At 38.0% G+C, this 26,919-nt stretch overlaps 3 protein-coding genes and 1 pseudogene across 9 annotated transcripts; 1 reads left to right on the forward strand and 3 right to left on the reverse strand.

Moving 5' to 3' along the window:
• Positions 1–1,658: 1,658 nt before the first annotated feature.
• Positions 1,659–7,668, reverse strand: LOC103992230 (probable glucan 1,3-beta-glucosidase A). Of its 7 annotated transcripts, XM_018828543.2 has the most exons (12): positions 7,473–7,668; positions 7,200–7,347; positions 7,012–7,118; positions 6,782–6,901; positions 5,866–5,884; positions 5,688–5,773; positions 5,404–5,562; positions 5,048–5,217; positions 4,779–4,931; positions 3,229–3,581; positions 2,628–2,807; positions 1,659–2,131 (listed from the first exon to the last, which is right to left on the reverse strand). In XM_018828543.2, exons 1-12 carry the CDS (start codon positions 7,557–7,559, stop codon positions 2,049–2,051), a joined length of 1,665 nt encoding a protein of 554 aa, XP_018684088.2. In that variant the 5' UTR covers positions 7,560–7,668; the 3' UTR covers positions 1,659–2,048. The 7 variants fall into 7 exon arrangements, with proteins under 7 accessions (XP_018684088.2, XP_009410130.2, XP_009410132.2 ...); XM_009411855.3 differs by having other exon boundaries at positions 5,688–5,870; XM_009411857.3 differs by having other exon boundaries at positions 5,688–5,870; positions 7,200–7,384.
• A 2,982-nt stretch (positions 7,669–10,650) lies between these two features.
• LOC135617566 (RING-H2 finger protein ATL52-like) lies at positions 10,651–12,347 on the reverse strand. The gene has a single exon (XM_065117927.1). It carries the CDS (start codon positions 12,209–12,211, stop codon positions 11,066–11,068), a length of 1,146 nt encoding a protein of 381 aa, XP_064973999.1. The 5' UTR covers positions 12,212–12,347; the 3' UTR covers positions 10,651–11,065.
• Positions 12,348–18,364: 6,017 nt separating this feature from the next.
• Positions 18,365–21,720, forward strand: LOC135616206 (histone H3.3-like; annotated as a pseudogene).
• Positions 21,721–23,474: 1,754 nt separating this feature from the next.
• LOC135617567 (14-3-3-like protein 16R) lies at positions 23,475–26,478 on the reverse strand. Its single transcript, XM_065117928.1, has 4 exons — positions 25,916–26,478; positions 25,608–25,730; positions 23,868–23,984; positions 23,475–23,762 (listed from the first exon to the last, which is right to left on the reverse strand). The coding sequence occupies exons 1-4, from the start codon at positions 26,393–26,395 to the stop codon at positions 23,703–23,705; spliced, it is 780 nt and encodes a 259-aa protein (XP_064974000.1). The 5' UTR covers positions 26,396–26,478; the 3' UTR covers positions 23,475–23,702.
• Between the last annotated feature and the right edge of the window lie 441 nt (positions 26,479–26,919).

Genomic DNA, 26,919 nt, shown 5'->3' on the forward strand with positions numbered 1-26,919 from the left:
TTTCTTCTTTTCTTATTTTCATTGATCGATGGTGAAGTTGCCCTTCCACGCACATTTGTTTTTACTTTCCATTTCTTATTTTTATGATGAAATCTCTCAAATAGGTGTCAATAAGAACGCTGCAAATGGATCAGCTGCATTACATTTGAGGGAAACCTTGGGTCCTTCCAGGCGACATCAAAGAGACTGCAGGTAAAAATCTACAGAGCTCTCTTTTGATACTCTCATCATCACTACTATAGTCTCTTTGCCATTCTTCTCTATTTTCTTCTAAATTTTATCAGGTTCGGTGCTAATACACTCTAATTATTCTCTCTGATACAAATTAAGTCTCAATTGTTGGAGTCATTGAAGTCATTTCCTTGATTCTTTTTCTTGTATTGTTTTGTTGACTTGGGTGTAATACGCATGTGTTATATCCCAAAATATTAAAATCTGGTTGTCTAAACTATGATCGTGGAAGGCCTCACTCTTATCGTTATTCCTTGCAACTTAGACAACCAGAAGGCGAATAAAAGAATTGTAAATAGTAAGAAGGCGAATAGTAAGCTCCAAATCGATTCACAGATCAATCAGAAACAATCTAGTTTAAAGATATTATTGGAATAAAAAAAAAAAAGAAGTATCCGTTGATAAAAAATAAATATAGGATAAAAGCACAGGGCTTTTTTTCCGATAAAACTGTCATTGATTATTCCCACTTTTCCGAGTTATATTTTTTTTACTCAAAATTTAATCTTACATGATGCCACATCTTCATTAAATATTCAAGAGTATTCTATTGAAAAAGCTCCAAGTGTTTGTTACCTCTAATTATATTTGGAGCTTACTATTCGCCTTCTTACTATTTACAATTCTTTTATTATTTATAATTCGTTTTAAAAAATAATAAATTATTATTATTTTATTATTCTCTACCCTCTAATTATATTTTTATTCTCATCTTTTATTTTTATTTTTATTTTTTTTTCCTTTTCCATATCTTTTGTCTATGCACGTAGTACCATCGGATCTCTCTATCACTCACACATCTTACTAGATAATTTGTAAAAACTCAAAATATAATATCTTCTGAGTTAATATAATTGACTTAGAAAATGATGTCTTTTATGTTATTGTAAAATATACATAGTCCTAAAAATATTAAATTATGATAATAAATATAAAAAAATATTTCTTTTCTTAGTTTATAAATAGTAATCTCTTATTCATTTTTACATGCAAGCTTTTTTTTTATTCGGATGAAAGCAATCCCGACTTTTACTAAAATGATAATAATAATAATAATAATAATAATAATAATAATAATAATAATAATAATAATAATAATTTATTTTTATAAATATATAAATTTCACTATAAATTTTAAAAATATAATAATAGAGATACTAAAGATAACTAATTATATGAGATGATATATGATTAGCCGTATCCTATAAGTGTTTAGTGTTGCCCGAAGAAATTGACCAAAAATTAACTTCACACTTTTGGATGTTTCCTATTTGCACTTACTTTTATTTCTAATTAAATTTTTTTTGTTACACCATTAATATTAGTGTGATAATCATGTGCTAAATTTACCTCTCAAAGATTGAAAATTTGAAATCTCATCTTACAATTGATGGCAATATATCATATTTACATATCAAACGTTGAGAGTTTGGTATGAAAGACTCACTTATCATTGAATCAAATTTTCCCGTTCTAATGAGACAAACATGTAAGTAATATTTGAAGATGTCAGTTAAGCTACTAAAACTTTGACCTTTGATAATGGATGGAATCCCATCTTCAGCACTTTGCATTTGCAAAACCAAAAAAATATTGAAAATGAAAACTCAAAAAAAATAAAATATTTGAAGAATGTTCAATGGGCAATGGAGTAATGTTGTTGATAGAAGAAATAATAATAATAATAATAATAATAATAATATTATTATTATTATTATTATTATTAATATTAATAATAATCCTAAAATTACAAGAGATTCTCCCAAAGAGGCATATCTTCTGTTGGGTCTCCCAACTTTGCTCACAGAATCAATCTGCTATACGAGATAGTTCAATAACGTTACTGCACATACCAATGAAAGGAACAGAAGACTGTTTGGCTTTTTGATTGATGAACTTCCTGCAAAATGATATGATAATGTTAGAACTGGTTCTACTAGTATCAAGGGAAGTATAAGTGAGCATTTATAATTTTTATTCAACAAGCTTTCTTAATTAAACAAGCATATGGACAGTTGAAGTAGAAAATTATTTTTCTTATATGCTATTCCATGGATATTGTTTGTTCATTCACAACTGGAGGAAGGAATTAGTGGAATTCTGAAAATAGAAAACTACTGCAAGACTTCCTAAGCAGCATATGAGCTTTCTTCTCAAGCTCCAAAATGAAACATCTAAAAAAGTAAAATTGTTCTTAGAAATTTCTGACTGTAATTAGTTTCCATAGCATTTTAGTGTAACCGAGGTTTGTATTCATGAGACAGCAAATAGGTTTTATGTGGTACATGTTCTTATACCAAAGTCGAATATGAATGCCAGAAGATCTGGATGTTTCAAATGAACAAACACAAATATATGAATGCTGAAACAGCAATCAGAATGAGATGTGTACCTACCGAAAAGAAGATAATGGTTTTTGATATTCCACTCAAAATCCCAATGCATTCTGTCATTCTTCAGTGTCCAGTAAGACCAACCAAAAGAAGCATCATCAAAGGCATCTAATTGAGCCATACCAAACATCTGATATTGGGACTGCGAGGCATTTGTCACATTCCATTCATTTACCCACTCACCTGGATGATGCACATCATGTATGTATATTAGGCATAGCTTCTAAAACGCAAGCCGGCTAAAAGATGTCATTTCTGCAAAGAATTAATTTTTTGCATAGCAGAGGAGAAAAAGATAAGAACATGAGCATTGTCCTGAGTACAATAGTAAAGCACCAAATAATGGAGATTCATACAGTACTATGGCATTGGAGAACAAAACAAACTGGTAATGCATGTAGATGGAATCATGGTGTGAGGCATCAAGCAGAATTTTAGTAATTGATAATGCTCAGATAAAAGGAAGGCACATACATTCAGGATTATATAAATGTTAAGATTTTTAGTTTCCTAATACTCAGTTGACTAAAAAGTATAACTGACATATTCCATAGAATATTATACTGCAGTCTTAGATATAAAAGCATGAACCAGAAAAGCTTACCAACGTAGACAAGAGGTCCATTTGCACTGTTCAGTGCCTGCAATTGTGGCACTCTCTTGTCATATATGTATTGAATATTCTCTGTTGCGTCCATGTTGCTAAAATATGGATCAAAGAGATTATAATAGTGCAAGTCAACGACAATATTTGACACTCCAATATTTGCCTGATAAAGCTCCATCGGATCTGCATTTCCTATTCTTTGACAGACTATAACATAAACTGTCGAAGAGTAGTTCCGAACAATATGGTACCCTCTTGTGTAATAAGAAACTAAAACATCAAGTGGAACTGCAGCTGCAGAAGGCTCATTTAAAAGTTCAATCCCTAACAGAGCAGGATGATTTGCATACCTGCAAATGATGGAACCAAATGTAACATTGATATCAGCCAGCCATAGGACTGGTTTTCTAATCCGCATTTTGTTAATGTCTCCTAATTTAATTGATATTTCTTTGGCACCCGAACTTATTCAAAATGAAAATCTTTTACTAGCTCAGTGATTTCTTTACATTACTGATGCAAGGAAACAAAATGTCGTAAACAAGAAGTTTGAATCAACAGTTATCTCAATTTGAAATTTTAAACTTCATGAGAAGGATAAAATGTAGTTTTTTTCAATCAGAAAAGCAGAATGGTAGCAACACAAAATCTTATGCTTCATAGGCATGACATGAGGATGTCATGGAAAATATCCAAGTAGATTATTATATAGTAAAAACGTTCTTGATAGAGCATTTTCAGACCAACAAATATATGTTGAGGAAGTGGTTTAGGTTCCTTTGAAGGATTAATTGTATCTTAATGACGAGAACTTTCTTGAGAACTCCTGACTCTGATGGAACAATTCCTTTATAATATTAGTAACTGGCTTGTAGAATGACATGATCACAGTTGGACCAAAAGGAGAAAAATTACTGATTCCTGTTCTCTAGGCATGTCTCTTGAACTTCCAGCTCAACATGGACAATGGTGACATCCATTATTCAGTTTAAATGTCCACCATTATCATCGGAATTTAGCATCTGTCATCATCAATAATGTTGGATACACATCTGTGTTAAATATATATGCATAAGCTGGAGACTTAAAAATATCTTTAATTAGAGATGTCAAACATTAACAGTACAATAGAACTAGAAGTGGACTCTTTGATATCTGACGATCTGTAGTTTATTATTCCCGCAATTTGGCTTCTAGTGGCTTTAGACATGAGTATTTTATAGTTAGTGAGTCTCTAGAGATGCTTATCAACATGGTAGTGCTGTTTTTCAATTGAGAGCATAGTAGGGGATATTAGGTACTTCATATAATCAAAAGGAAAGAACTGTTGTGCATATCAAAAGATTTCACAAATACATTATCTGAGTGTTCACTTCAGTGAGCTTCTAGACTTTGTGTAGATTCTCTTAAGCAACTACTCAACAGAAGTAATTAGTAATATTCGCTTCGGGATGCATGAACTTCCAAGGCATTAAAGAAACCATAGCACCTTTTTTTTTTCCAGTTTCAGATGTCAATTAATTATCAACCAAGAAAGAACCATGTACCTTGCTGACAGGAAATCGATCACATCCAGTGTTTGTGAGATGTAATCTGGTGTTGGCCAATCTACCGAACCATCTCGACTGGCACTATGTTCCATCCCATTCTGAGAACCAGGTGCAGCATGAAGATCAATGATGCATTTCAGGTCATGAGTCCTGCATTTAAAGTAACAATCATAATCTTCATACTATGGAAAATTGTAGAGCAGCACAGAAGTTTTAATGAGATAATCACTTAGTTGTCGCAAAGAAGAGCAAAAAAACAGTAGTACTTTGCCCATGAAAATGCTCTGTCCAGAGCTGCTAAGGATCCTCCAATGAAAGGAGCTGGTGGCTCAGGATCTTTTGCAATCCACCATCCAACAGGAATTCTAACAGTATTGATACCATGCCGAGATAGGAAAGCAAAATCTTCAGCAGTAATGAAGTTGTTTCTGTGGTTCTGGACATCAGATTACAATAGTTTGTTTGCAAGAAGCAGCAAGTAAATACTTCAAATCAATATGGATGAAAAAAAGACATCTCGAACAACACTTATAGGAGGCAATATGAAAGCCTACCGCATAGATAAGGAATAACAATAAAGACTTTGATATGGTCAATCGAGCAAAGAATGTCTCACTCTTACCGTCAGGACCTCTTGAGCTTTTTTGTGTCCAAATCCATTAGCAAGCTGAAAATCTCCATGCAAGTAGTTGGCAACAACTGTCATTTCAAATGTTGCTTCATTATCATCCCATCCTGGATCACCTTGATGATTCACATCGAGCTGGTTATTCACTGTTGCCTAAAAGAGATTTTACAAATTTGAGATATTTAACCTTTTTCTATTCTTTTTGAAATATTCCACCAAAAATAATTGACAACACCAGCAAGTTAATGCAATTTGCGATTAAGAGCCACAAACAATACCTGTACATAGTTACCATTTAAAAGCTTGATGTGAATCTTTGTATTATTTCTTTCGATGTAAAAGGTCTCATTCATGGCTGGTGAATCTGCTGTTGCGGAAATTGAACTTCCTCCATTATTTGATGTTAAAAATTGACCTCCAAAGCAACTAAATTGAAATTCTACTTCAGATACTCGCCATAGCTGGTGGAAAGCATCTTCAGTCAGAGTAGTTATCATGTTAGGACCAAAAATTTTCTAACTAATGAGCAATTTGGCAAAACTAAGATCACAGGATAGTTGCAAACAGTGAAAAAATTTAGATCGAAGAAATACTAAACTAAATTTACAGATATTCTTATTAAGAAAATTAGAAACAAAAACCATTAACTGACTAGCAATAAGTGCCACAATAGATATGCCCAATTGACAAGATGTCAACCTTTCTGTGATGGCACAATTTGCATATCCATGCCCCATTATGTTCAAGTAATGCTTGCATCTTTGTGGCTGAGACTGAGTTGTGTGGTCCTTGACTGAGATTTTATGCTAAATAATTCAACTTGTACAATTACTATATCCTCTAGTTTCACGAATAGAATTTTGCACCAGCATAGAACAGCCTCTGCTTAAATATTTTGTACAATGTCTAGGCCAATTCTTAATGTCTTTTTCCACAAGCAAATAGTGTGCCTGAGCTACATGGTGTAAGTGACATATAGATTTAATCATCGATGTCTCAAACCTTGCATAGTCTAAAATAATGTTTGGATAGCATATTTAAAAAGCTTCAGTACTTGGTTTAAAAAGCTAACCGTCCATAGATATGCAAGGTTAAAACCTCAAACATCTGTCTCATCGTCGTCAGCAAACAATAACTATTATCTGTAAAGTTGAGCTTTCATTCAAATATTGTGTCAAAATTTATCTTCTTAGGGAATCTTAGCTACAAAAGATTTTTAACAAATAAAGTATGTTTTAACTTTTAGCAATACTTATCTTGTTAACACCATGAGTTTCCAGTTATCCAGATCAGACACCATAAGGCAACAGAGAAAGGGAAGACATGGCATCCATTCTGAGAAATTCTATACTAACTCGAGAACAGAGAGCACCTTGAAGGTCTCCCATGATGATGCGACGTCTCTGTCGATAGTCACATTTCCGCCTCCTCCGTCGGCTGCACTGACGTACTTCTGCAGGGCCACTGATTTCAGTTGCACTTGGGTTCCATCCTGCACACAATCATCGCCACCAAAACCAAAAGAAAAAGATGAAACCAACGACATCGACAGAGCCACTAAGAGAACCAATCGCCGCAGGCGCTAATAGCACAGAAACCCACAAGCATGTCCCCGTTGGGAATTCCATCAAACAGTGAAGGCTTGATCCATCCCTCCACCACCAGCCACCCGCCCAAGTTGACACCCCTCACCTTCGAGAAACCATCAACTAAAACCCAAGCACAATCATAAGAAACAGAGCACCAAAGCGGCAGGCACACGAGACATGGCAGAAAGGCAAGGCCTTTACCTGATGAATGCGACAATCGGAACAGAAGAAGCAAGACCATCAAGAAACCAGATGCAAGCACGCTACAGTGAATCACCTCCATTGTGGTGATCAGAAGACGTGGCCCAACTGGAGACCACAGAGCTCTTAAAGAAGACTTCTTGGACCCCTGGATGAGAAGGAAGGTGGAGGAATTTTGTGGATACCTGCCTTGAGCTCAAGTTTATGCCAAACGGAGCTCTGTAAGCATGTAATTTTTAGGGCATTATCTTGATGGCTTCACAGAACCCCTACCTGACGGGCCATTACCAACCAAAAGCTGTCAAAGGAGCTTCCTTTCGTGGTTTCCTCGCTTCCCCCCCTCCATCTATCACTTCTCATCTTTGTGCGGAGCGGCGTGAGGCAGTGAATAAAGCGATGGAAGGAATCATCTTTGGAAAGCACATCGTCTTTTAGGAAGAACTTTGTACTTGATCTCCGTCAGTTTTATCATCTTTACCAATGAACTCCAATCACTATTAATATCCTTTGTTGATTGGGACGATGATAATAAGGTCATGAAAAATATTTTAGATATTTATATTTTATATATTTAAAATTTTAATATCGTAAATGTTGATCCCAAATCTGAGTAAAAATGATAGAAAATTACGTTAGGTCATTGATGGCTAGCATAAAACTACATCATATCTCATAAATATGATATTTAATCGATTTAATTAAGACTTATAATTTTATTATTATTATTATTATTATATTTTTTTGTATATTTAAAAGTAGATAAATTTGTAGAAAAAAACTCTTTAAAAGTTTTCTACATAACACTCTTAATTTCAAAGTTTTCACAAATTTTTTCACTGCTCTTCCCTTCGGAGATAGAACCTCCACCATTACTATGCCTCCTTCTTGCTTGCATGAGAGCGACGAGGGTTGTCGCCATCGTAGCCCCTTCTTGCTTGCATGATCTTCCCTCCCCTCTGACACTATCATGCTTCCTTGATCGCACGAGAGTGGTGAAATCTGTCGCTATGTACCTCCTCCTTTCTTACAAGAGGGCAAGGCGAATAAGAGTAGGCCTGATGTGATAGATATGACACAAGGATGATAACGGACATGGTGCAAGCGCGATGCAAGGTGACAATGATGATGTAGGGGTGGCGTAAAGTGATGGTGCAGGGTTAAAATATTTTTTTATGTAATTAGAGGTGCTTTGGAGAAATTTTTAAAAATATATATTTTTTTAATTCACTCTTTAAAATTAATATTATTTATTTATAATCATGATTATCCATGGTAATTTGAGTTTTTGGGTCAATATTAATGAAAGATCAAAAGAGCATATATATATACTTGAAGAATCATAATGTTTGAAGCAGTATGTATACATATATACATTTGTTATTTCTCTAATTTGCAAGGATAAATCTGTAAAAACACGGATAGATTATATTATCTAAAGTTCATCGGAATCAAACATGAATTGATTCGAAATAAGCATCAACAAGTGTGTCCATCCATCGCATTGACTTCACTTCACCTTTGAGCTCACCCACACTGCCCTGTTGGGGTAGAGAGATTCCCAAGGAGGGGACATGATCACGTTGTCATGTGAGATGCTGATAAGAATGTGTTTCCCACTACGGCTTGCAATGCTTGGCTGCAGGTTGCTGTGGATCAACATCTTGGGATTCCTTGTGGACCGCTTTAATTAATTAACATATAACTAAATAATGTTATAAAAAAATATAAAGCATAAATAAGAAAATAAATTGAATATAAATTATCTTATTTTGACGAAGAGAATGCTGAAGGAATTTCTATCCTGATCAGACTAATTATGTAATCAATGTCTTATCTTCCTAATGATTCTCCACAATTTTGAAAGTATTTTTTTGATACTATGAATACTATGATCTTAAATACTATGATCTTCTGCAATAAATTGATTTTTACCTCATCTACATGATCTGAATTGAATCACCATGAAGCTTGGAAACAGACATAAGAATATAGGCATTTAACATATGAGGATATTATATGTACAATCTAAGCAATTTACTGTCATCATATACATAGGTTGCAAGAATAACAGTCATTCACTTGAAATGCATGCCAAACCAATAAGAAGACCAAAGGACACATATATTACTAATATTTTATACAAGTGAAACATATATTAGTGTAAGTATAAATGTTTTGCTTGTATCATTATGTCTTCAAATGCTTTCAAAAGTGTCCTACATATGTGCAACATATATCAGAATGCTCATAGAAGGCATTTAAGAGCCTCTAACCATCAAAGTCTAAGCAGATTATGCAGAGTCTCAGCTAGCAATTCATGCAAGGGGAGACACAAAAGACATTGAAGAACACATTAAAATCATATGTCAATCTTGCACTGCTAAGAGTTCTCATCAAATTGAGAAGAATAAAGAAGTTACCTTTCTTAAATAAATATGAACTCTGCATATACCTTTCACTGGCTGCTTTTATCACCACATAGACGACACACAACATGTCAAGTAAAGGTGGTTTATGCATCATATATATAACTCATTATATGTTTTTTTTGTCTTCTTTAGTATCGACCTGCACTCGGTATCACACATCTGTGAACACTGAATTGAAGCCTGTGGAGTAACTCAAGTTTGCAGGTACTGCAAAGAAGTACTGTAAATATGATTGTATTCGGCAATGAATCATCTGGAACAGAAACATACTCTCTAAAAGTAGGAATTGGAGGCATGTTCATATCGAAAGAATTAAAATGAGTTCCTTGAGAAACGATGCACACATTTAAATAGAAGAACCAACTAACATTTCAGGTATTCTGTCAAGGCAGGATAGATTTAGACTTCCTCATATAATCTAGTTTATAGGCAATGCAATTTTGCAGTATAATGTTTTACAACATCCAACTTAGCAGCAAAAACGGAACCAATACGCATCTAATAGATACTCAGTATGTATCACTAGGCACAGATAGATGAGAAGTAAACTACAAGTACAACTGAATAATTAAATAGAATCGATTCGAAGAGAAACACATAGCATGTTGTAGAACCTGATGTATTCATGTAACACATCGAGAATGCTCGCTTGTGGTGCATACTGAATTCCATCACCTAATCAGGTTGTTTAAACTAACATAAACCAAATGGCACCACATTAGCTAAGTCAACCATTATGCTTGTCGAGAAAATAATTAAAAGTTTTTTTCATGGAAATTCAAGTCGAAGCATTATAACAAAGATTAAGGAGGCGATGTAGATGAAATAGGGGCCGAAGACAGTGCCAACCCAACAAAGAATGAAAATTGTAGTCTCATTCACCAATTTTCAAAATAATTAAAGTTAAAGAACCAAGGGTTATTCCATTAATCCTTCACCACTTTGATCCACCCAAAAAAGAGAATTTGTGAGCTTCATTTTTTGCTAATATATATTCAGACTGTTGAGCACTAAATGGTTGATAAGAAAAACCATTTGTTTCCGTGAGGTGCGACACAATGCGCCCGAAGTGTTCGTTTCAATTGCCTACAAAACCTATCAGATTTGTATCACAATCACAATGGGCATTCAGAAAGGGAATAACAAGAGAAAACCAAATAAGCAAGCAAAGGTAGGCTAGAGAAGCAAACCCAAGTTTCCTCTACCACCTTCAATGATCATATAGAAGCATCGATGCATCTGACTGATTCAAAAACAAAGATGGACTTATTTCCATTACTGCAAATCTGAGTCCTCGGTGAGGAAGTTCACTTTTGAGCTCCCTCATGATCCATTGATCATACAAACAGAAATCAGCAGCTCCAGACTTGCCTGCCACCACTCATGGTATTAAAAGATCCGCAGATGCTACCAACTCAACCCAAAACAGATCAAATGCTACATAGGCATGCTATGGATTCTGGCAATCTGCCCATATTTTGAGAAGAGGATCCCTCTTCCGCTGCTAGATAGCGATCTTTCTATGTCGGAATGTCCCTTATCCATAGCCCCTTCGGAGGAATTCCAGCGCTTTACCCTGTTCTTTGGATAACTCTCTTTCTCAAAGGTCGCGTCTTTCCCTTCCTCATCAATGATGCTCTCTTCCGGTTTGACTCTGCCGATGATAGAATTCATCAATGGAGTGTCCATTGAAAAGGATCGCCGAACCGGCTGCAATCCGAACACCCCAACATCGCTTTGCCCTCGCGATCCGGAACTTTCAGGCGGCAGATCGAACGCTTCCGTATGGTTGATCGGAATCCTAATTGCAACAGTGCTCTCCGTTCCTCCTCCGTTTTGCTGCTCCTCCAGAGGTTGGATCCTTATAGGGGCAGTCTCCTCAGCAGCAGGGAAGGCGGAGTCCAAGTCCACCGAACCACCGGAGGCAGTGATAGAAACTGCGAGGGCGACGGCGGCTGCGGGGGGCGAGGGTTCACCGTTGGGGTCGACGATGCGAACCCGACAAAGGGGGCAATTAACGTGGGCACGGAGCCAGGTGTCGATGCAGGAGACGTGGAACGCGTGGCCACACCTGGGGAGCAAGCGGACGCGCTCACCGTCGTGGAACTCGCTGAGGCACACGGAGCAGTCGGAGACGCCGTCGAGGATGCCATCACTGGCCCGGTATTCCTCCACCGCGATGGAACCGATGGTGGACTCGTCGAGGCCCACCGTCCGGATGTACCAGACATGGTGGAACGGCTCCCCGTCGCCAACAAAACCGTCATCGTCGTCGTCACCTATGGACGCCGGGCCCGTGGCGGCGACGCGGAGGGGGAAGCGGCAGCGGCGACGGCGAAGGACGGCGTAGTAGGTGATAGAGAGGAGGAGAACAGCGGCAATAACAGCGGCGCCGATCATTAGGAGGTTGGCGAGCCGACGGTCGTGTTGGTCATCGGTGTATAGAGGAGGTAGAGGGGAGGGAGGAGGTGTAGGAGGACAACAAGGAGGAAGAGTAGCGGGATGACGGACGGTGTTGGCGCTGCCCTCGTCGTCGTCGTGCCTGTGGGGCTCCTTGGATAGGATCCGACGGTAGAGTGCCATCGGAAGGAGAGCTTCCGTACGGTCCCTTGAGAGACAGAGACAGGGTGGGGGGTTGCACAGGAAGTCGTCTGTTTTTGCTTGGTAAAGTCAACGTTCGTGTCAGATTACCCACTACTGACACGTGGCGTCCTCTACGTGCATGTGCCGGCGTTCGGTGACGTCGGTGGACTAAGTGGGCCACGTTTCGTCAACATTCCGCACTAACCCGCCTGACCGAACCGCTGACAAAGATGGGCCACATCTCGCCTACGTCACATGAGGTGGGCGGCCACCAAAACTGTGGGTCATTATTCTGTAGGGATTTGGGTTTGAGGTGGGACACACAAAGTGGAGGCAGCGATTCGCAGAGTAAATCCATGGGTACACATGATTTACCACGTCAGCATTTTGTATTTCCTTTTCGACAATTCGTGGTTTATCATTCTCACCTGCGTGACCTACCTTTCTTGTTATTGGAGACAAGCATGGAGCCCACATGGGACCAATGTATTGTTATTAAACGCTTTATTTGATTACGTATTTTGTGTAGACACACATATATACGTATTAGAAGTTAGTTGAATGGACATGGCAAAATTATATACTTATCATAACTCTTTACTACCAAAGTATCCTTTCACTTATATAAAAATTAATATTCAAAAAATATATTTGTGCCCAGATCACCTCTGAATACAAGATATTATTGTGGAGCATCCAACTTGGCACAAAGTATCTCTCTTTATACACTATATGTCCATCCAAAATAAAAAAAAGTAAAACACTTAATGCTCCAAAGACATCTCATTACATATTATATGCTTACTTAGGATATTACTATCAAAATATCTCATTTATCACAATCAAGTAAGGCATCTCTATGATATATTCGTCAAGCAAAGTATATAATATTTCTTGATTGGATAAAAAATCTTCTTAGATATAATATTTTTATCTAAGACATAGACATCAAGGTGGCTAATGCGTCAAAATGGTTCAAAGCATCTGTATGCTTACAATACACCCACCTATGATTTAAGTATCAATGCGTTCATCTTAGACAAATGTATCAATAGCACTCTAAACCTTTTCTTTAAGCAAACAAAGATTTGATGATGGGAACATCACACTCCAACTTGGATAAGCTAAACCCAGGAAAACCCAATTGAGACTTAACGTATACGTTCTAATTAACTTCGAATATAACAAAGTGCCAACTATACTCTAAAGAAAATATTTAGTATATTATATCTGATGACCATGGTTATAAAATAAATATAATATAAATTATTTTTACTCATAGAACTGACTTGATTATATAAGAAGAATCAAATTTCTTTTCAATACTTTTGGTATACTTTTATAGGTGCCACCGAGAACTCTATTGATCGATCGTTCGCATAAATAAGCCACAAGAGGATGTACGGGCTAGTCTCTATTAGTCATCGATCTTCCTTTGCCAATTGCCTAGGTATAAAAGTCAATCCCCAATATCTGAACAAGAGGTTTAACTTAAAAAACTATATTATTCCCACTCTATAAAGACTAAATTTATCATCATAGGGGTTGGGTCGAGAAATCCCCCCAAGTTGACCTCTTATGCAAGGTCCTCGACGAAGTCAAGGTATACCTCGGCTCACCCCCAAAACTCCCAAGAGGCCAAGGCCCATTTTAGTCCAATTCAAAAGTGACATCGAATGTTCAATCTGTTGGGAAATCTGATTAGAGCATCACATGCATAGTGGAAGAACAGAAAAATAAAAAACATAGATTTTTCAGAAAAAAGTATCTTGTCGTCATGCGAAGATTGGTACGCAAAACCGAAAAACTATATATATCAAGTGAGATTTGTTACCTAGGGAGATCGTATATTCTTGAAAAACTTCAGATCTATAGAAGTGGATGAAAGAGGTCAACTGTTCTCCTCTTGTGATCTATATGGTAGATATGACAAAGATGCTCCTCAAATCCTCAAATCACTACACGATCTTTCTCTCCCCACGCACCATATGATCAAGAAGGGGTCGTCCCTTCTTGCTATCTAGACGCCCTAAACTAGGGCTATGGCTGAGAGAGAGAGGAGAGGGAGGGGCAACTAGGAGGTGATTAGCCTATGCCACCTTTTGGGCCCTCCTATTTATAAAGGTTTCTACCACTTAACCCTAATGGATCTTGTCATATTAGGTATTGGATACCTATCCAATCACCCAACCTCTTATATTAATATATCTATATCCAATAATCTCTATTTACTCTTATTGGGTCTCACCCAAAAGGTCTAAAAATTCAGGACCTTATTGGATATCCAATAAGATAACCAATAAAATAAGAGCTCCAACGGATATCTCATATCTGAGCCTCTACTTGTCGCAACATCTACCATATGTGTGTGACCTTCTAGGCCCAATATCAAGCTATCCGCTAGTCATATTTGTCAGAACTTCTTTTGACTTAGTGAATTATTATCTCTATATTAATTCACTCGACTCATCAACTATGGACGTACTAGACCACTACGCCACAGTCACTAGATGATACAGGAGATCCAATCCATTAGATCTATCGATCGTTAATTATTGTGTAACTATAGTCCATCATCTATCTAATATCTTATAGACCGTATGTTAGGTATGGTGTGCTAGTCATAGTTACCTTGTAAGTCAATCACATGAGTGATGACACGTGTGACATGACACGTACTCTTTTTGCTTATTATATTATTTGATATTTTATCACTTTATGATACTTATTGTATGGATATATTATGATGTCCATGAATTTGTGCAATGAGAATCAGATCATGATGAGATTACGATAATGAGATCGATTCGTTTTTAAACATAGACCCTAAATAATCTCGGTCATAGATTACTCGAGAGGGACATTGAAATAATTGGACAGACTAGTGTGTTGTATACATGTCCATATAATTAAGATAACTTGCCTCATAGCTGCTCACATGGGGACACTAGGGCTACAGTACATGTGTTAATTAGAGAATAAGTTCACTTATTGATCTGCTCATGGAATGCTGGATGATTGATGATACCTCATTGTTCGATAGTGATTCCATCATTCAAATGATGTACCTGGTTCTTAGACTTAAGACACTAAGGATGTCCTATATAAGTACTTCTTTGATACCAGACTTATATGTTTGAAAGTTTCAAATCTAGTATAACCGATCATCAGAAGTGGCAGTCAACCTTAAATACTATTGAGTGTTGATACTACATCCGTAGTCAATGAGTCTAGGGAATTATTATAGAGATAATAATTTATTGAACTAGAAGGAGTTCTGATAGATATAATTCAATGTCAGCTCGATATTGGGCCTAGAGGGTCATACACATATGGTACGTGTTACGATGAGTAGATATTCGGATATGAGATATCCGCCGGAACCCCTATTTTATTTGATATCCAATAAACCTCTGAATTATTGTATCCTATGTATGAGATCCAATAAGAGCCAATAAGAGATTATTGGATAGAGATCCACTAATTTAAGAAGTTTGGTTAGTTGGATGGAGATCTAATACCCAATAGGGCAAGATCCATTAGGGCTAAGTTGACAAGGGATTTTTATAAATAAGAGAAAACTAAAGGGTCATAAGCTAGGCTTCTTGGTTGTCACCTCCTATTCTCCTCTCTCCCTCTCCTCCTTACACAGTAGGAATAGAGATTTAGGCAGCGATTCAAGGAGTATCTTCGTAGCCACTATCATGTGAAATATCGCTAGAAAGGAGAACGCTTGACCTCCTTCATCCTCTCCCACAGATCCATAGAAATTCATAGATATATGATTTTCTTAGGTAACACAACTATCTCACACGTGGTTCTTAGTTTCGTGGGTTTTTACGCACCAATCTTCGTACGATGATGAACACCTTTTTGGAAAATTTAGGATTTTTATTTTATATTCCTCCGCTGCGCATAGACGAATGATAGAGAATATGCTGATATCAGTCTTAACTTGCCAACTAGCTATCACAAAGATGTTGACATGGGTAGGAAAAATCCCGCGTCACCCTTCCCCTGTGGCAAATAGCAAGGCGACAACCTGCTGCCCTCGGTAGATCGCGATTCAAGGAAAGGTGATATGGATAGGGCACCAAGAGTTGCAAACCCCAAGCAATAAAGCCAGTTTGCCCCCTCGGTCGACTTTCATAGACGACCATCGTCTCCCTATCCTTGGCAATTATCGGGACTAGCAAGCAACACCCCTATAGGCATCCTTCACTAATGACGTGTCATAAGGAACTATATCGATCGGTCATTTATATAAATGAGCCACAAGAGGATCTACAATCCAGTCCTCATCAATTGTCGGTCTTCCTTCGTCGATTGCCCAACTATAAAAGTCGATCCCCAAAGCTTGAACAAGAGGCCGAACTAAAAAAACTATATTATTCCCACTCCATGAATACTAATTTTACTATTAGAGAGATTGAGTCGAGAAATCACCCTGACGTTGACCTCTTGTGTATGATCATCGACGAAATCAAGACATGCCTTGGGTCACCTCAAAACCCTGAGGAGACTAGGGCCCACCTCGATCCGACTCGGAAGTGACCTCGTGCGCTCATCCACCATCTTAGGATCGCTTCAACTAGTCCTTTCTCGACTCTAACCACCTTACTTAATTTCCATAAGGGTTAGCAGGACAACATTGCACCTTTGGGATGTAATCAAGCAATGACAACTACATGAGATATTGATATTTCTTTGACTAATTATGACTATCATGTCGATGAACTTTTTGTTTCCCTCTTTGATATGTTATAACATTCGAAAAATTGGTAATATCAAATTAGGTAGACAATCAAAATTGATATGTGATAACATTCCAAAATTGATTATAACAAAATCTTTTTTTTTTTCATCTTTGTTATCGGGTGGAATGAGCTATCCTCAAACCCAACAAATTGCTGGTCTTCTAACTAAACTTGAATATAGTTCAACTTCAATTCTCTATTATGAATTTGAATACAGATCCATCGGAATTTTTAGGTTGTACTTTGGATTGGTAGTTGAGATCGTAAAAATCCGATAACCCAAATCCAATATGGAAGTCCCAAATAAAAGAAATTAGATCCAAATCCTCGGTGATTTGGACAAAAACACACTCTTGACTAAGCCAACCATCTTGTTTTCAATGCCGCTCGATTTTTCTAGAGTCCATACTTTTCCTTGATCATGATTGTGCCGACTCTTAGCATGAGATTCAAAGTTTTACATGTCATCGTATAATCGTCAATAATATTTGATAAAAAAAATAATGACATAAGCATTGTCCTATTAATTCACTCAATAACGCATGAATAATATGAGTAGAAGAACCTACACGCCTCCCTTCCCCTTACAATGAATAACGAGAAAGCGACATTTCAACCATAAGGAACATTAATCCATGGAGGGGAAGCCTATCTCCCACTTTTCCAATCACCCGGTTGCAAGAAGCATTAATCCCTAGCGACAAAGCTCATCTCCCCTTTTTGGGTCACTTGACATAGGTGACCATCGTCCACTTATCCCCCACAGGCGCTAGTCCTAACAAACAGTGCCCTTGCAGTCATCTTTTTTATTGACTATACGTCATATAAAACTGTACCAACCAATCGTCAACATGAATAAGCTCTTGAAGGATGCATGGATCCACCCTGATCAGTCATTAATCTTCCTCCATCGATCGCTTAAGTATATAAACCAACCCCCAAAGCCTAAAAGAAGGAAAAAAAAAAAAAAAAAGAACATCTATTATTCCCGTTTCAATACTAATTTTATTATCGAAGAGATCGGTCGGGTTAAAAACTTTTTACCGCTTGTGCAAGGATCACAGTGAAGCCAAAATTGCACCTCGGCTCACCTCAAGAACTTCGACTCACCTCAGTAAAATTCATCTCGGGCGTACAATCAAATCAGCTCCTCGTGATCGCATCAATCGTGCCCCCTCCAAGTCTAACCACTTCTCGTGACTGTCATATGGACCGTGGATTATGCCTTTGGGGGCAAATTCGAGCCATGCCGACTTCCCAATTATCGGCATAAGACGACAACAACAATATGAAAGTGCACTAAGGAATGTGATACGTTATCTAATTTGATACGGGGAACACGGTTTTGTACCTTCATTATCCGCGCACGAACCATGCCAGCCAATAGAAAGACAGCATCACGATCTGGCTCCGGCACTAACCGGGACCGCAAATCTCAAGGAAATCAAGATTCATATCGTCCCGTTGGATGGGAGTCGGCGAGGGCGGGCGGGCTTGCTTCAAGTAGACCTTCACCTTCAAATGTTCTGATACATCGCTAGGTTTTCGGTGAGTCCGAGCTTTGTTCGTCGAGGCGACAAGCGAGGTAAAGCTATTCAGCAATTTCCCTTTGAATCTTTGTTTTACTGTTCTCGATCGGTGAACGGCGTTATCTTTTCTTTGTTTCCCCGTCGTGGAGGGATTTGGTTCATTATTCTGAGTGTGTGGGGATTTCTTCCAAGATTAGGGTTTGAGGGAACCTATTCTTTGTATAGATTGGATACTCTGATTCTTGCCCATGGATGGACGTCTTACACTGCAATCATGAATATTTTGCGGATGTCATCGGCTAGTTGAATGTTTCTTAGATATTCACTTGATTCCGTATGATATCAACAAGCTGACACCCTAGTCGTTTTATTTATCTTAGCATCTTTATGTATTTACGTGGAAGTTTCATCTAGAAATCGTTCTTACGAATCTATGAAACAGTAAAGCAAAATGGTGCTTTGAGGCCAGATATGTGGAGGTATATGTTTCAGATCCCGCAGCTAGAATATTTCACCCCCTTATTGTACGAATCCCTGACTGTTTTAGAAATCTTATTTTTCGTGTTTTGCTTTTAAAATATATGATTTTCCAATAAATGCTTCATTGGGAATCTGAAATATGAGGTCTTGGTTGCAACCATTGTGAAATAATCATGGTCTTTTGATTCAGCACATATTATTTTCTTATAGTCTTAAATTCTTAGTTTGATTATAAGCTTAGAATAAAAATTGCACCTCGAAAGTTAAAGAAGGGTCATGTTTGTGTATATTGTGTTTACTGAGGTAAATAATTGTACCATGGATATATCATCTAAACATTAGATGCCTAATGTTTACTTGGAACATTGTACTTTTTTTTGCCACAATCACTGAATTTGTACCAGAACAATCATTTGTTTTTTATTTTCTTTTTGATTTCTTGGCACCCCCTTTCATCTTTATTCTGATTGTTCAAATGTGTTTTTTAGTTTTCTTGTTTGTTGTTGCAGTGTTCATGTGGTATTTTGGAACCATAGTTTGTTGAAACTTCTATACACACACACACACACACACACACACACATATATATATATATATATATATATATATATATATATATATATATATATATATATATATATATATATATATATATATATATATATATATATATATATATATATATATATATATATAAAATCAAAAGAGGCATTATGTTATAAGAACTATGGTGCAAAAATTTTCTAGATTCTGTTGATTTATTGTTGATGCAATAGATGGTGTGGTAATTGAGTTCTTGTAGGCATATCTAGGTATTACTTATTGTATCTTATGAACTCAAAGTCTATACTTCTATGGTTAGTTCATTGTAGTTTGTGAAGTCGATAGTAAACCTCTGGCTAGTTGTTGATGGTGTTGGCAAGCATAGTTGTTATGATAGTACATTGTGAAGTCAATTCTGCCCTATTTTGCTTGTCATAAAGAGAAAATTAAGCTACTTTTTTTGAGCTGGCGAGCTTCAAATAAGAAATATCAGCAATAATGTTTTCGAAACAGACTGTTGTCTTAAATGTTTGGGGTTATTAAATAATTAGGCTAACCATACATATGTTCATTTGTAAACAGCTAGATTTAATACCAATTACCAAGTTAGGTCTTCCCTTATATTGTGTGTCATGTCTAAAGATTACCCATAAGTATACTGGTCAGACGAGGATTCAATTAAGGTAAGTGGCACATGAACAAGACATATGAAGATGTTTAAAAAGAATATGTTAGGAAACAATGAATTGATTGATGGCTTTCAGTTTGGCTAGTGATATTTCCTCTACATAGCTTAATGGCTTGGAAAAAAGGTCAAATAGCTTACCCCAGTAGATGTTCTTATGGCTTATGGTTGTTTACTTTTTTTTGTTTATATGATTAGTTGTAAAAGTAGTAGCAACTCTGCTTTTCACAATTTTTGTTCAAAAAAAATTGTGATATATGCATGTTTGGACTTTGGAATTTAGCATATCTTATTTGGGAAAAATACATTTGTCCAAGAGAGTGTTGATTTGAGATCGAATCTGACAAGTTGAAGTTACATGGGAGGTTGATTCTGTCTTTCTTTTTTCCTTCCACCTCACTCATTCTGCTTTCTGGGTGATGGATGCTCTGAGATGTTATAATAATATCGCCTTTTCCCATCTTTATACAACTAAGTTACATGTGTGTATGTGCTCATGATGGTTCAAATTGGTTCGAATGACTTGTTTATGTACTAGATGGCTCGTACAAAGCAAACTGCTCGCAAGTCTACTGGAGGGAAGGCTCCAAGGAAGCAGCTTGCCACTAAGGTTTAGTTACTTATGTTTATACATGCAGAATGTCATGCTCCTGTTTCATTGTCTTTTAATTCCATGTGTATGAGTCCAATCCTATGTTGTCATAGGCTGCACATAAGTCTGCCCCGAACTACCGGTGGAGTTAAAAAACCTCATCGATTCCGACCTGGGACTGTTGCTCTTCGGTGCGTTATTCTATGCACATGGATGACTTAATTGACTGTAACCCAATTACTGTATGGGCATTAAAGTTATATTTTGATTTGTTTGGCATTGTACTATGACAGTGAGATCCGTAAGTACCAGAAAAGCACAGAGCTTCTGATAAGGAAGTTGCCATTCCAGAGGCTTGTCAGAGAAATTGCCCAGGACTTCAAGGTGAGGTTTTGCAGCCACTTAGTTAACAGTAACCTGTACTAATAAATGCATGCAGAATAAATGTTGTATCATTTACACGATGTCTTATGAAGAAATACATTCTGCAGACTGATCTCCGATTCCAGAGCCATGCTGTTCTTGCTTTGCAAGAGGCTGCTGAAGCATACCTCGTGGGTCTTTTCGAGGATGCCAACTTGTGTGCCATCCATGCCAAGCGTGTGATGATCATGCCCAAGGACATTCAATTGGCACGGAGTATCCGTGGTGAAAGGGCTTGAGACGGTTGTTTATGTAGAATAGACATGTTTTGCGAAATCCATGATTTGGAACTGTCATTAGTGAACGATGTCGAGCATATACATGTCCAGTTTGTCTATTGCACTTTGGAACAAAGAGTAGCTGTTATTAGTACAATGTCTAGGTTGATTCTGGATACGAACCTGTTATTCGATTGTCGTCAGTACAATGTCTAGGTTGGTTTTGGATACTGTCGATCTATCAACACTGATTCTATAATTCTGATTGATGACTTTTTTTTACGCACTCTTTCTTGTTTTTATGGATGATATCTAGATGTCAAAGCATTTCTTTTTCTTTGTTACTGTTGTTGGTTTCTCCTTTTAGTAGCTCCATTTAATTGATGATTATTTTCTGCTATAGTTAATCCTTTTCATCTCCGAGAAGATGATGGTAATAACATCTGATGTTCTAGACGTGAGTGTTATTTAGTCTGAGTGGGGCTCAATGGTGCAGTGTCTTTAGACACTTTTGCTGGTTGCTGGTGCAGAGGTTTGAGGGATGGCAATTAGGCCAGTAGGAATATAGCCATTTGCAGAACTACATATTATTGACATTCAAGATTACATTGATTTGGCTTCATGAGAGTTTTAATTTTGGTAGCTCTTTTTGCGTCACTATTTGGGAATAATAATAATAATAATAATAATAATAATAATAATAATAATAATAATAATATTATTATTATTATTATTATTATTATTATTTGGGAAAAAGAAAGGGTTAAAGGCCAATCGTACGTAGGAAGGTGATGAAGGTGTGTAATTAGCTCCGGAATTCCATCCATCCTCGCTTTAGAACAATTCAACCCACCTCAAATTAGTTGCTTCCACATCGCAAAGCAACCGGTCTTCGCTCCCGGCCAAAAGTTCCATATCAGGCGAGTCCTCCTCAGAAACCTATATACATGCATGCGGTTCTTATCATCTCTCCCATCTCATGCATACATTTTGAGCTGCTCATACCTGCAAAGATCAAGAAAGCCAAGGAGGAGATAGGGATGGCAGTCAGCAGGGCAGCGGCGACGGTGGCGGTTGTGCTGATCGCGGCGTTGCTGGTCGCAGCGTCGACGGAGCGTGCCACGGCGACCGGCGACGATCCCCAACTGTGCTACTGCCCCTGCATGCAGGATCAGTGCATGACGATCGGCACGGCCACCAAGGAGGAGTGCGCCCGTGCTTGCGACGCCGGCTGCCGGGAGGGCGGCCTCCCCGGCCAGCCCAATCGTTTCGAGTTCTGCGGCTTCTGAGCACGAGCCCCGCTCAGGTTACGTGTTCTACCAATGCACTGAGCATGAGCTCCTCCTCCGCTCATCTTTCTGTTCCTGTTTCGCAAGAGGCAGACACACAATTCCAACGCGACATGGATTCTCTCGTCCTCGCCAGGAAAAGAGTGTAAACAATAATACAGAGTGAAGATGAGATTTGATCCAGAATTTTATCATCCATAATTAAGTTCATATCTTCGATATTTTAAATTTGGTACACTATCATTAGATTATTATAAATTTTAAATGTAAAATAAGCTTGTAGAATATGTAAACATTTATAAGATTAAATTATGAAATCTCAACATACTTGCTATATGAAAATGATATATACGAATTTTAGAGAAGAAAAATACGAAATAAGACACCGATTTTTGCTAAAATAAAAAAATTATTACATAAAATGACAGTACATTAATTGTACAATAATGCATAAACAAAATGTCTTAATTAAAAAATTCTGATTCATATGAATGAACATAAGAAAAGGATGAATATTTTGGTTAATACAAGTAATTCTAACATAACAAATCGACACAGGAGTTTAGAATTGATATTGTGGATCGGTCGATTCAAGTTTAGAAGCTGTTCATAGACATGCAAACCTTCACAACATCCTAATCTGTCATAAACCACATGAACATGCTTCATGGAATTGAAGCAACAACAGCTGGAGCAGATGACCACAGGAAGTTTATCATTACAATGTGAAATGCAGCCATTAGATCATATCCAACGAGGAGCAACTTATGCCAAGCATTCAGAGATAGCGTTTCAAAATGTAAACACAACTGCTGCAAGCCTACAAACATATAGATGCTAGAAAATAAAACAAGTTGAAGAAGACGACGACTTGACGAAGGATGTTTAGTATCATAAACGACATTAGTAACAATGCCCGCACTCCGACATTGCATGCAACCTGAAAATAGCAGAGCACATACCCATCCAAACATTCTAATGCTCATCACCGTCTTCGAGTTTACTTGCTTCTCTGATCTCATCTAGGCCGTCCTCCTATAAAGATTTTAGCGACAAGTATGGTGTCATACAGGCAAAACGTTTTTGAGTAATGACAGTTAAATGAAAGGGTAACAAAATCTATCAAAGCATATATAAGACCTGCATGTCAGAAGTCCACAAGGTAAGGTTGTCACGTAGAAGCTGCATGATTAGAGTGCTATCCTTGTATGATTCCTCTCCCAGAGTATCCAACTCAGAAATTGCTTCATCAAAAGCCTAAAGATTGAATAAGGAGAGATTCATTGTAAGAATAATTTGTTCGAAACACCAGTAATGTCCGAGTGAGGAAATTTGCCTCGGAACAAATTGGGACAGAAACACATCACAAAAGAATAAAAGATAATCAACTCGGAGTGCTGCATAGAGAAATGGCAAAAATAAGCCAATGTCTCCTTAGATACAATGGAACTCAAATCAGAGAGTTAAGCCAATGATTACTAAAGCAGGATCACTCTAACATATGGAATGAAATCAGAAACATGAGATATTTCTAATCTTAGTATATCATATGGCAAAGGTAGACTTCTTTGACTATCTAGAGCATCGAAAACACCCTACCAAACACCAATAATGATATACATGTATACAGAGTTTTTTTCGGTCTATACTAATCCTGTTGTGTATCTGTTTTCCCTTTTAATGTCATACATGTATACTTCATCTCTTTTTCCTTTCCCCAATGTGTCTCCTATTATATTAGGCTTGTTGAAGTGTTGGTTTCCAGGTTCCGGATTGTTGCAAATGATCGATTATCTAGAACATGAAGTCTGGAACACAAGTTGCTACCTTTGAAGCATTTTCCAGTAACATAGACTGCGCTAGAGCGAAAACCAAGCCACTAGCAAAGAACCTCCAAAGTTACATAAGAGAACTATTTATTCTATTGTTGAACCAGTCTTGCATCAAGAGAGCATGGAAATGCAATATGGATGCGTATCCAAATATCTAACCCAGCAAGAGAAAATATGGTGATATGAGGTCACACCGGAGTAGTAAAAAATATGATACACATGAAGGATACATGAGAATATGAGCATTGGAAATTAAGTTCATAAGAAGCTATGAATACGAGGATCCATTTTTGATATTGTTATGAAGATTTATATAGGAATACAAATAACTAAAGAGTCTGATATGTATCAAATTGCAAATATCAGACATACTTATTAGGCAGATTTGTGGATGTGGATATGAGATCCCATGTAACAATGACTAAATAAATCCAAAAGGAATGATGATGAAAAAGACAAAAAAGAAAAAGGTAATAAAAGGGTGAATCTACTAACAAGACTTATCAATCACAGAGAACACATATAACATTTCTCAACTTGTGTACGTTTAGTAAATTAATGCTACTCATACCTTGGCTAACAATGAAACAATGAGACCAACATTAGAAGATAGAGAGGAGTGTCAAGAGAAATCTTTGAATGTTTAAGATATCAAGAACCATAGAAGAAGATGGTGAATGTCTACTACTCTCAGAGACTTGCATGTGATGTAGCTACATCCACAAACTTCAACTCTGCTATTGATAAGTCTTTGAATATGTCAGCACTGATCTATAACAGAATTAAATGTTTCGGAACTATGGAGTGAAGCACTTGCAGGAGGAACTTGTATCAAGCTCGTCAACAACTCCAGGAATCAGCATGAGCTACCTTATCAGGGAAATATCTAGCGGTTCTAATTTCAACTACAAATCCAACCCAATACAGGGAAAAAGGAAGAGTTCCAATAAGAGCTACAAATCAAAATTTGGACGATGAAAATTGAACACCTTGACCACAAAGTTTCCCATTGAGTAGAGAAAATAGCAACTAGCTCCTGATGACTTACCTGCTTGGCGAGATCACAAGCCTTGTCCGGTGAATTCAAGATCTCGTAGTAGAACACAGAAAAATTCAGCGCTAAACCCAGCCGGATCGGATGCGTAGCTGCCAACTCTGCTAACGCAACGTCCTGCCAGATCCAATCAACTCCAAAATCAGAATCCCATTAAAGACGACGACACACTACATCGCGATCAAAAAATTATAGCCTTTGTTAAGATCAAGTACGAGGCGAGCTACTAGTCCGACCCAAAATCCCGACGCCAGAAAAAGATGGAGTGGGTTCAAGCAGATCTAGGGTGGAGGGATCGGAACCTGAGCAGCCTTGTAGGCGGAGAAGGTGTTCTCGGCAGCGTCTTTGCGCTCAGATCCGGTCTTAAATTCGGCCAGGTAGCGGTAATAGTCACCCTTCATCTTCAGGTAGAAGACCTTGGAGTCGGCGGCGGCGGCGACGGGGATGAGGCGGGCATCGAGGAGGCGGAGGATGCCGCCACAGATGGAGTCGAGCTCGGACTCGATCCGAGAGCGGTAGCCGCGGATGGCGGCAACGTGGTCGTGGTTTCCGCGGCCCTCCTCCTTCTGCTCGATGGAGGAGACGATCCGCCAAGACGCGCGGCGGGCGCCGATGACGTTCTTGTAGGCGACGGAGAGGAGGTTGCGCTCCTCCACCGTGAGCTCCTCCCCCTCCCCCGCCGCACCGGCGACCTTCTCCATGTACTCCACCATCTCCTCGTAACGCTCCGCCTGCTCTGCCAGCTTCGCCATGTACACACTCTCTTCCCTCCCCACTGCCATCGCCGCCGCCCGCTCGCCGGAGAGAATTCAAAGACCTTTTTTCGAGGAAATGGAAGAACTGGAAGAAGCGGAGAAAAATGGGCGGTTTTATTTGCGAAGACGAACCTTTTTTGGTCTAAATTCACAATTTAACGATTCGTCTACCCGTGACGTTACTGGCGAATATTGCGGGGCCCAGATGGAACGACAGTGGAGGCGCGCCACAGTTCCCTCTGGAGGTACGTCCACCTTAAAAGGTACATAATGCTTTACCTGCTTGTTCGCGGTCCTACCAATTGACCTCCTTTTTCAAAATGCTTTGCGTACAATTACAATACTCGCTTTGCTACCCTCCGACAATTGGGAATGACCAGGGACCCACTTGCGGAACCCACATCTACTCAGAATCATCCGTCCAGAGTGGATGCCGCGGGTTTCCGGGATTTAAGTTTTTGTTTGATTAGTACTTAATAAAGTCTACGAGGGGAAAAAATACTTATTCCCCTATTAAAATAGCTCGGCAGCCGAAGTGATTAACACGAAGC

This window comes from Musa acuminata, chromosome BXJ2-7 (genome assembly GCF_036884655.1).
Source record: "Musa acuminata AAA Group cultivar baxijiao chromosome BXJ2-7, Cavendish_Baxijiao_AAA, whole genome shotgun sequence".
Taxonomy (NCBI): Eukaryota; Viridiplantae; Streptophyta; class Magnoliopsida; order Zingiberales; family Musaceae; genus Musa; species Musa acuminata.